Source organism: Pocillopora damicornis, chromosome 8, assembly GCF_964200805.1.
Source record: "Pocillopora damicornis chromosome 8, jaPocDami1.2, whole genome shotgun sequence".
Classification (NCBI taxonomy): domain Eukaryota; kingdom Metazoa; phylum Cnidaria; class Anthozoa; order Scleractinia; family Pocilloporidae; genus Pocillopora; species Pocillopora damicornis.
The window spans coordinates 18,159,178-18,170,682 of NC_142677.1; the positions used below are offsets into that span (position 1 = coordinate 18,159,178).

At 37.3% G+C, this 11,505-nt stretch overlaps 1 protein-coding gene and 1 long non-coding RNA gene across 3 annotated transcripts; one reads left to right on the forward strand and one right to left on the reverse strand.

Moving 5' to 3' along the window:
- Window positions 1–2: 2 nt before the first annotated feature.
- Window positions 3–10,269, reverse strand: LOC113671793 (uncharacterized). Of its 2 annotated transcripts, XM_089213873.1 has the most exons (12): window positions 10,147–10,269; window positions 7,035–7,156; window positions 6,538–6,616; window positions 5,467–5,636; window positions 4,840–4,976; window positions 3,747–3,866; window positions 2,718–3,054; window positions 2,258–2,605; window positions 1,609–1,719; window positions 1,022–1,243; window positions 295–362; window positions 3–194 (listed from the first exon to the last, which is right to left on the reverse strand). In XM_089213873.1, the coding sequence occupies exons 2-12, from the start codon at window positions 7,138–7,140 to the stop codon at window positions 72–74; spliced, it is 1,821 nt and encodes a 606-aa protein (XP_089069999.1). In that variant the 5' UTR covers window positions 7,141–7,156; window positions 10,147–10,269; the 3' UTR covers window positions 3–71. The 2 variants fall into 2 exon arrangements, with proteins under 2 accessions (XP_089069999.1, XP_027043848.2); XM_027188047.2 differs by lacking the exon at window positions 10,147–10,269 and having other exon boundaries at window positions 7,035–7,162.
- Window positions 7,165–9,476, forward strand: LOC149041692 (uncharacterized). The gene is made up of 2 exons (XR_016188943.1): window positions 7,165–7,329; window positions 8,863–9,476. It is a non-coding gene; the product is annotated as an uncharacterized LOC149041692 (long non-coding RNA).
- Window positions 10,270–11,505: the final 1,236 nt, after the last annotated feature.

Consider the following 11,505-nt stretch of genomic DNA (forward strand, 5'->3'; position numbering starts at 1 on the left):
ACAAAGTTTCTGAGAGTTTTAATGATTTTCAAAAACAAGAAGAGCAAATTAAATGGATATTGCTGCATAAATCAATGAGGCTGCGTGCTGTGAGCTATCTGTTCCTTCAAAACCATAATACTCTGTCGTTGATCTTCAGGTAACAAAGCGATCTGCTGATCAGTGAGGCTCAACACTTGCATGATAAGAGCCGCCTGCAAAGGGAACGAACAATGAAGTTTAGACCTCGCATATAAAACTGCATGCTAGCAAATCTATGGGGTCAAAACAAAATTGTGAAATCTCATTGGTTACCTTCTCTTGATCCTGAGTTGTGACGTCACCACCTTGCACAACAGGCCCCGCCGGTCCAGGATTAAAACCTGTTAAAATACTGCAAGTTAGAATCATAAAATGGGGTGTGTTGGACAAAACGCGAAACAGTTCCATTTTGCTTCAGTTGCAAACTAGTGCTTATTTAAAGGAAAACAAACGAAATATTTCAATTTGTGAGGCTACATTTCTAACTCACTAGAATTTCCAAAAACTGTCTCTTCTTATAAAATGAATCTATCATTTTAATCAACTATTTTGACCTTCTAACAGTGGTAAGTTCGTTCAAATAACAAAAACTCGTAAAAAATCTGAATAGACGCTACATAAGCATAAAGAAATTTAGCATTGGAAATTTTTGACCTCTTAGTCAAATACTGTTATTGGGGTAAAACAAACAATTGAATCATTTCCAAACACACAAGGCCAGTCATCTTCACTAAGTCTAACCCAAACCACGGTCTTACGCAGTCAGTGGGCCTCAGGATTTCTCTGTAAGAGGGTTGATTTCATCAAATAAATGTCCTTCTGCTGTTAGCTTTCGGCTCTCTTTTCACTGATCACAAACACAAATTTCCAGCTAAGATGAGGATTGTTTAGGACGCGGGTTTTTTAAACAACGGCTAAACTTTGTTTAAATAACCAGTCCGTAGAGTTGACAAGCTAAATATACAGCTGTAATGTTAATTTTTAGGCAATTTGTTCAGACCTTGAGGACCTCTGGGAGGTGGTCCCCCTTGGTTAGGACCCCACTGTTGCTGTGGTGAGTGGACAGGTCCTGAAAAACGTCCATCGTTTTGGGGACCTGGGGGACCACGTTCACCACGTGGATCCCTTGGCCCACTTGGTGGTCCGTATCTTTGTTCAGGAGGTGGACCTCTTGGGTCCCTGGGCTGGTCTCTGGGATCCATAGAGGGACCTCTTCTATCATCTGCAAAAGAGATTTAGACAGTAGCCAAGGTTACAGCATTATCTAATGACACAAAGACAAAGACTCACACCACACAGAGGATAAGAATTGTTTGCATGCTCTATAGCAATTTTATGAAGTGCACCATTGTTTACATCTATATTGGGATAGAAAATTTATTACTGAACTTGATATATCCTTCTGTGCCCCATAGAGATAAAATTAGTACAGAGTGATGCCTGCATTAATGATAGCACACTATGCAGCTTTATGCAGAAGTTCCTGCTCCTTTAACCTTTAATAAAGTTCTTTTGTAGAGGGGCAAACAAATTAATATTACAAAAATAAATGAACAAATACATAAATAATTATATGTATAGTAATACCCCTTTGTGGCTCTCTGTTTCTTGGGTCTCTGGGGTCAAAGGGCATGCGTCGATCTCTTGGGTCTCCAAACTGGTCTTGGGGAGGACCTCTATAGTCAGGACCCTGTGAACCTGACAAAAATAAAAGCTTACATCAATAAGAAAAAAAAGGGTCAATGATATTAGATTATTATTGTGCCACTCCTGGTTTTAAGTGAACCATGAATCACTGGAATGCTCTTTTGTTAAGATCTCCTCAAATGAAGTGTAATGAAGTGTAATGAAGAATCCCTCCAGCTAAAAGACTGTTGAAAGAAACAGGTGGGTGGCAGAGAGAGCTTCAAGGACAACATCATCCATCCAAGGGCATTATTCCACAATATTCCAGCATGCTATGAGTAAATAATTCACTTTTAACCCTTCGTAAATTGCCAATTTTTGTTCATTGTGTAACTTAAAGGCCATCTCAGAAATACAGTAGAGAAAAAAAAACATATTTATGGGGTAAAGAAAAGGTGCGTAATTTTAAGTACTTTTAATTTGAATATCTCGCTCTTTTGTTTAGTGATATGAGTTACTTTTCCCCCTCATGCTAAACTGTTAAATGGTAAGACATATCCCATAAGATCACACACAAAAAACTTGTCCAAGGGTTATCACAATCATATACCTCTGCCTTCAGGTCCTCTCATGTCTGAATGAGGGCCCCTGTAGTCCCTTGGATCTGGTCCAGGTCCACGCATGTCTCCAAGAAGGCTCCTTATTTCACCAGGACCTCTATCAGGTGGGCCTCTCATATCTCCAGGACCTCTTTCAGGTGGACCTCTCATATCTCCAGGACCTCTGTCAGGTGGACCTCTCATATCTCCAGGGCCTCTATCAGGTGGACCTCTCATATCTCCTGGGCCTCTATCCATGGGACCTCTCATGTCTCTGTTTGGGGGTCCCCTCATGTCTGGAGGGCCCCGCATGTCAGGGTGCATTCCCCTCATATCTGGTGGACCCCGACTATCAGGTCCTATGGAAATTAATAAATAAGTATTAGGATTCTTTTATATGTTAGTGGAGCTAGGAAAAAATCTAAAGCCACATCTGTTTTAACACTCTGTTGATGAAATTTCTTTTCATACCTGGTCCTCTCATATCTGGTGGACCTCTAACATCTGGAGGACCCCTCATGTCCGATGGCCCCCTCATATCTTGAGGGCCTCTCATATCTGAGGGGCCTCTCATGTCACCTGGGCCTCTCCCATCAGGTGGACCCCTTATGTCTGGAGGACCTCTCATGTCTAGAGGACCTCTCATTTCAGGTGCTGATCCAGGTGCTGAGTGGAAGGGTCCAGGAGGGCCTGCATTATTTGGACCTTTTCTTTCCCCTAAAGGTCCTGCACGCATAAGTGGCTGAGGCTGTTGTGCACCTGTTGGTTGTAAAGGTGCTAAAGGTTCGGTAGGTCTGTGCAAGATGCCCTAAAACAAGAAGGAATCTTATTCAGGAGCTCATTATGTGTACAGGATTGTAGCTGACAAAATTGGGCTACTGACTGAAATTTCAAGTGAGACAGCTAAAAGATTGCATGACTGCAAGTGTGTAACCTCATCTTTACCATGCAATTGCAGGCCAAAAATTCAGCCAAATTCAGGAAGGAGCTTATCCAAAGTTTAAGCATAAAGTCCCTGATCCCTATGGCATCGCATCCAGCATCCACAACATATTTAATGCTAGAGTGTAACATAGTCTAGAACCATACAACCCCACAGGGCTTCTACCTTTGCTTTTTACAGTCACATACACCTAGCTGCAAAAAAAAATGTCATAGAAGAATGCAAAAGTAAAAATGGAGACAAAAAAAAAAAGCCAAAGAGAAAATATTTAGCATATGAATTATCTTTGGATAAGATATTGACGGTCCTGAAACACATGCTTTGAAAACCAACTTAAGCTGATTTAAATTGTTTTGTATACATTTCTTTCTATTTTTTTGATAATTCTTCAAATACATTAATTTACCATTTTGGTGATGACAAATAACAAATTTAGAAAAATACAAATTCAATTTTCTTTGGCTTTTTTTCTCTTTCATTCTCACTGTTTGCTTTTTGCTAGAACGATGAGAGTGCAATTAATCGTAAAACAAAATTTGTTCCTTAATGACACCAACCTGTGCAATAACAGGATCAACAATCTTCATGACAACCTGAGCCTGCAATAGGGCATAGGCAAGCTGTGGGTTTTGAAGTAACATCTGTCTGGCTTCTTCAGGGTTGTTTTGAATGCAAATCTGGCAGAGCACAAAGCATAGAGCTAGTTAGCAATAATTACTGCAACACTACAGAAAAGGAAGCAGTTTGTTTCCACATTTAAATTCAAACCAAAATAAACCTTGAACTGAGAATTTCTCGGTGCTTTCATCTAATTAAAATTTTATTCTAAGAAAAAAATTTAAAATGAGTGTCAAGAGTTAACAGGAGTAAGAATGGTTTTTTTTACTTCTTTGGGTTGTGATTGATTTGGAAAACTCAAACTATCCTCTTAACCCTTTACACCCTCGTGCCAGTACAGGGCTCGAAATTAGCACTCGCGAAATGCGAGTGGTTTTTCGAAGTTGCGAGCCTAAAAAATATCCTCTAGCAAACATTTGCTAGTTAGGTTCCTTCTTTTGCTAGTAAAAAAAATCTTACTAGCAAAACTTTGCTAGAAGACAAAAAAGTTAAGTTTGAGCCCTGCAGTATGCATATTCTCCCTACTGTTTGTTAAACATTTCCTATGGTGCTAACAAGGAGAATTTGTTAAACAATCGAGAGCTTCATTATTTAGTAAGTGATTGTTTCCTTTATTCTTGTGACCTTTATGTTTGACCAGAAATTAGTTGCTAGTCATTCTTAGGGTCAAAGGGTTCTATACTTTCCTCAGGTCCTATATTCTCATTACCCTAATGTGTGATTTGGGGGAGATATTGTAAGGAGAAATTAGATGCTAGTCACTCCTAGACTCCTACACCTACCAGGTGTACAACTATGACTGATTGTTAATTGGTTTGTGCACTTTTTTCAATATTTTAGACTACTTGCTTGTCTTCATCTTGATTTCTTAAGTATTCTTCCAGATATTTTTTGTTTTGTGTTCTGATTAGCCATTATGATTACTATTGTTTTCAATGCTTTTAAAATGTACTTAATTCCTGCAATACTTCAGGAGCTAAAAAGTTTTGCAAGGAAGGATCTTTATTGCTACTGCCATTGTGAGTGATTTACCTTCATCTGCTTCATAAGTTCAAACATCTGCTCAGGAGGTAAACTTGCCACAGCTTGTGTAATGGCTTCAGGTGCCTCTTCAGGAGCAACTGGTGGTCCATAAGGGTTTACTTCTGGACGACTGCTTCCTTCTATACCTTGTAATGAGAAAGAAAGTTGTAAGGTAAATATTGGCTGGTCTTTACCTAAGCCAAGCAGCCCCAAGGTACAGCAGCTTATCACAATTTTTCAGCTGGACTTGAGCTGGTGAATTGCTTCTCCTCTTGGATGTGATGCAAGTCCACTGTAAGTTACCCCCCTCTCCACTGTGAATTCTGTTAGATTTCTCCCATAGTTTGAGGTACCCAAGCGTATCTCTCCTAGGTGGAGAGAAGCACTTTGCATTTCCCCTATGAATACAATATGACAACCTAGTGAGGTTTTGAACCAGCAAGTCTCACCTCCCAGTCCAGAGTGACAATCAATAACCTACTGTTTCTCCCATGGAATAAGGACAGAGTAAAAAGACAACAAACTCCAAAAAAAAATATATATATATATTTCTCTGACAAAACAATAATACCATGAGGAAAAGCATAGTGAAAACCTAACATTTATAATGAGTCAGACACACAGTAACTTGCTAACCTTTCATTTCCTCCCTGTTCTTTTCTGAAGCAGCACTGTCAACTCGCAAAGCTCTTCCATTCAGTTCATACCCATTTAGATTTCTAATAGCACTCAAGGCAGTTTCCTGGTCCTTATACTCACAGAACCCATATCCTTTAGGCTTTCCTGTTTCACGATCAAATACCAATCTAATGATAAAATTAAAGTTTAAAATAATCACTCCAAATTATTAATTATCCCTCTATTGTTCAAAAGAAGAAAAATACTATTACATGTTATGCCTCACAAGTTTACACATCAGGGCATTAAATTGCATGCATAATTTACTTAATTTTCTTTCAAGTTTTTTGATCAATATACCAGCTACAGTACCATTCAAAGGTAAGTTGACAGTCCCTCGAACCTCAATCCTCACTTCTTGATAACTTCATGGATCGAGGCTCAAGTTGAGTTTCGAGACATTCAAGTTGAGTTTCTAGATGTTCGAGTTGAGTACTGAGTCCCTTGAAACTCAGTTCAAGGCATGCAAAGTTAGGAAATAAAGGAGTTTTTTGGCCATTAGTTTTATGGTGATTTGAAGTTCCTTATCCTTACCTTAATTATAATCTATAGAATGAAAATCCATATGGTGTGCATTGTTGCTGATAGGGAAAAACTTTGCTCAAAATATAATCATGTGTAGTTCTGTGTTTTTGACAATAACCTAGCAAATATTATTATTTTACTGCATGTGTGACCCTCTTCATTATCTTGAGCAAAACTTTGATTGAAATTCATGTATACTTCTGATGTTTTGGACAATAACCTCATTAATGTTATTATTTTTTACTGTATGCGTAACCCTCTCTGTCATCTCATGCCTGAAAGTTTTTATTTATCATAGTGTCAAAGACGCTCCATCATATCCAAAATTTCTCTCATAAAAGATTAAGACTTTTCCTCATTCATCGTTCAGGTAGTAGTGAGAGTATTTTCCTCATCCATTGTGGAAATGCAACACTCTTTACCATAAAAGCCACTTTTTCAAGTCATTCAAAAATTAATTTTTACTGTGCAAAATATATTTGTAGAGTTTTTTTTTCAGCTGACCTAAAGCTAACAACCGGTCCAACTTCAGAGAAGATCTCTTTAAGTTGCTCCTCAGATGCTTCATAAGGAATATTCCCAACTGAAAAGATAAAAACACGTAGCTTTAATATCTGAAATTGTTTGAAACCACATATAATTAGTCCTACAAGACCTCCGTTTCGGTAATTTACAAGCAGGGTAATGGGGTAAGAAACTGAGAAAGATCAAGCATGTGGTGGAATTAGTTGTGAAGGAGATTTTTAAACCTCAATTTCTTCCATCATCATTCGAATAAACTACTTATACGTCAAGTTAAAAAATAACTGGACGTTAAATAAATTTTCAGCAAAAATTTCAGCAATTCGAATCCATTAAGAATTTAAAGCAACAGATCTAGCCGAATCGCCAACATTTCTACCATGGTGTAAACGCGCTCAATCATGTGGTAAATATTCATTAATTGCCCCACTAGCGCCTCTGTTATTGAATAAAATTAAAATATCGGGCATATAACGCACCAAAAACTGAACGCAATGATCTATCTGAGGCAACACCGGCTTGCTGCTTCGCTTGATTTTGTGCTTGAGGAAGACCTGCCACTGAAGCCGCCATCTTAATGTTCATCTAATTGAATACCCATAAGCCAATGGGTCAGCATTAGATTCCATCCACCAAAACCACCTTGGTCGAGAGGGACTGAGATGGAATGATGGAAAAAAATTACGAAGCTACGACAACATGTCGACTTATCCCGATGACCCAAGTGTATTATTTGTTTGGGAAACTGCGTCAAAACTTTTTACTAAAGAAATGGTAAGTATTAATTTATTGTTCGATTGTAGTATTATAAAACATTTTACGCAATTTTATGCAGATATTTCACGTATTTAAAAGGTGCTTAGATGTTACGTAGTTTTGGTGGATGTCATTAGGGAACATCCACCAAAACTTTGACCAAAACCATCAACAATATATTTTTTAAATTTTATCTATAGCTATTGTTAGATGTTCGGGGAGACAAAAGATTTATACCACTAATTAGCAGTTAGTGCTCTGGCTAATTATTTTTTATGGTGCACAATTGCTGACCGACCAAACGTTCATAATGATTATCATAACTCTTAACACATAGAATAAAGTGGTTTTGGTGGATGTTTCTCTCCATCCACCAAAACCACCACAGAAATTTCTGCTACTTCCTTACAGAAGACTGATGTGACTTGCTATTTGGAGTACATAACCACAATCTATTTCTTTGTATGTAGAGATATTTTGGAAAGTTCTTGAGTCAGCACCTTTTATTATTGAAACCATAATCATAGCATGGTGCATAATATAGAATACAAAAGGTTCTGGTGTGGTAATCATGTAATCTTGAAACAGGAGAGTTTTTAACTGACTTAAACTGATTTAAACAAACATTTGCAACAAAATTCCAGGTCCAGAAATTTCTTCCACTATTTCCGCTAAAATCATAACCTTTAAGTACAACAAATCAGCACATTAGTAATTGTTATCAGGGGTCTGAAAATCCTATAAATCTTTCACATTTATTTCAAGTAACCTTTAATTTCACATGGATGAATAAGTATACACTCAACATGCAGAATGTCTTACAGTTTACAAACTATTTCCCTTTTTATGGATAGACAGTGAAAGGCCTTTGCCACATTGGTGAATCAAACCATTGTATACCATGCATTTTGTGATAATTGTTTGTTTTTGCTCACAATACCCAGAAAAATGGAGGGGATAAATTTAAATAGCAAATTCTATGGTTAAAATTAAATAACATTGGAAGATCAAATTAACTTTGTACTGTTTAAAATTCAGTTTTGGTTTCTTGCTTATTCCAGCCTCTTGATATTCAAAAGCATTCCTTGTCATTTTTGTGTTCTTCTGTGTACATAACTTGAAAAATAAACACAGAGAAAGGAAACCACAAAGGATTAAACTTGAAGCTAAAGCAAAGTTTAAGTTGAGCCATAGCTGATCCAAATACTGAGCACTTTGTATTGTAACCCATTTAGCAGTAAAGTTTATCTATATGTCTGCCAGCTTGTCACAAGTCTTACCCCTCTCCTTCAAAAGTCTCTATAAATAAGTTTTTCTTTGTGGTCCCTAATTGATGATTAGTATATTACAGCTCCTCAATTTTTCTCTCTCAAGACAAGGTTACTCTAAATTTAACAAAGTAATGGACTTGATAAAACTCAAACTATAACTCAGCTGGCTGCTACTTGCAACCTTAATTTCTAGATATCAGTATACAATAATCAATATGTTATAAATAAGAACCCTAATGCTTAATTTTGCAGTGATCACCTTCCTCCTTTTCATTTGCAGACCAGACTGGAACCTCTATAGGTGTGTTTCCTTGTTTTGAGTGGGGATGGAAGAAAAGGAGTCATGCCGCATATCTGATTTATTAAATTGGATTTGTTCTGTTTATACATGAGTAGAACTACCTTGTTCTCTGAAAAAAAAAATTTCTCGCATTTTTATCTGTGCTTTGCAGTCAAACTTCCTTGTGTCTTGGACAAGAAATCTTATTTTCTTGAAAACAAAATCTTTGTTTCCAGCCTTCTGTAATAGGTAAATATAACAGTGTAAGATGAGTGACAGTGTATTTCTCAAGTTATTTTTTGGAATGTGACAAAACGGAAGTGTCATAGTGTGATAAGGAGTCAACATACGATTGCTTGATAGAAAGCAAAAAATGCAGAATTGCATATATTTTCTCCTTTGTCAGCAGCATATGTTAGTGAAAAGTTCTTATAATTGTTAACTTCTAAACCATCTTCAATTTAGTCAAGATTGAACTGTTATCACGTTTGTCATAAAAGTATTCTGAGATCAATGTCATATGACCCATTCATGTATTTGACCTTTTGAATTAGCAAGCCATAGTTGACAGAAACACAAAGTTTGAGGATATAAAGAAATTATTATATACAGTACTTCTTCTGCATCTTTTCGTTTCTTTTTCTCTCCAGCTGTTCTATCTATGCCGTGCTGGCAATTGCACTTTCCTTCCCAAAATTAGGAAAGGCACACCAGTAAAAAACGAATTTTTGCTCCTTAAATATCTCATGCATCTTCCCCCAGTATTTTGTGACTTCTGTCCGAGGAGGGAGGTGTAAGCATTAAATTAATCCGAATGATTCCACAATTGTGGTAGAACTTGAACTAGATAAACTAGTGAGAATGCACAATAGCGATAGCAAAGCTTTGTAATGTCAAAGAGCTATATCAATATATATATATATATATATATATATACATATATATACATACACCAGTGTTCCCGAAACCTTTGACAGCTTTAAAGAAAGAAAAATTCGTCGTCAATCCTGTTTCAAATTCCGCAATAAGTTTATGCGCCTCATCAACAGAATTTACGTATCCTAAATTATCTGCATGTCTACCATCAATGGTTCGCGACTTAAAATTCTCGCTATGCTGTTTCTGTTTGTTTCTCAAGAATCATGGGATTTACAGCTTTGGATGTTCGGCTACATCACTTGCGGATTTCCGAGAATCTTCGGTTATGTTTTGCAAGTCATTAAATATTCCATCTCAGTCCCTCTCGACCGAGGTGGTTTTGGTGGATGGAATCTAATGCTGACCAAGCCAATGTGGGCATGAAATGCTAGTCTTAGTCTCTGAAATGATGACGACACACAGGGATACAAAACACGGTGACATCGACCGTCAGCAGAAGCCGCAAGCTGATCGTGAGGAGAATATTTTCATTCCACTATCTTTGCCAATTATTCAAATAGAAAGTGAGTCAATGAAGGGACGTTATCAGGACGAAAATTTAAAATTTCTTCCCTAGTTGTTTCCGTTGTGTTCCAGTTCCATTGCGTCACAAACGTCAAGTTTCCTTTATAGAAATAAATAGCTACTTGAACTCACATTAAAATTTGGGGCCTGGGTGGGTCCCTAAAATTTATAATTTCTCGGCTCATCGGTGTGAAAACTTAGTTTTACGTCTTAGATACCAAAAATTATGATAAGCAATATCTACTACGACTGCTAAATATATCACCATCAAAATGGTAAACAGCAGCTCCGAGTGGTAGCCAGTTAATGTCGAAAACTCATTAGGGGAGATATATCTAACGGCTAATTCTTCCCCCTAAAGCTACATCGACATTTCCGTCATTGCCACAAATTTCCAATCTCCCTCCCCCAAGAAGTAAAACGCTTCGATGCAAAACTGAAATTTTTATCCTTAGGGAGAATGTCGCCGAAAGACCCAACCAAGGCTTAAACATCTTGAGATCATTTAGTGGCTTGTAAGGTGGCCGATAAATAAGACAAATTAAGATTGAGAGCCTTACAGGTGATTTCTTCCGTTAGAAAATATCGTGATGCTGCACTTTCTAACCCTGCTGTACTTTCTAACCCTAACCTAACCCTAAGATGTGCCACAGGGACCTTAGCTTAATTTACCCGTTGTTTATAGGCCCAATTAAGATTGGATACAATAATTAAAATTAATTTTCTGCTGTTTTTTTCCTTTGCAACGCTTGTAAAATTTTATTTCACGCTATTCTGACCCGAGGTGTGAATAATTCTGACTCAAATGAAGTACGGATAACTATAAATTTGATCGTTCTCTCGAAGTTTTTACAATTTTCCGGAGTGCGCCCGATATCTCTAGGATTTGTTAGATTAGCACGACTTTCTGTTGGCACTACCGTTAAAATTCACGTGAGCACAATACCCGTGAAAATCGCCTGAATATAGGTGACTAGAAACTGAAAACTGATCGAACTACGTATTTCGCTCTCTCAGCTCTATCGACTTCCGCTCTCAATCTTACGCTATTCAAAACATTATTTATTACTTTCGTAAATGGAATATTGTAAGTCCTAACTTTGAAGTAGTCTTGAGACATATTGTGTAACTTAAAACAGCAGACGTCAACAGATAACATCACGTTTACATGCAAATCCATGCGACCTTCGGAAGGCGCTA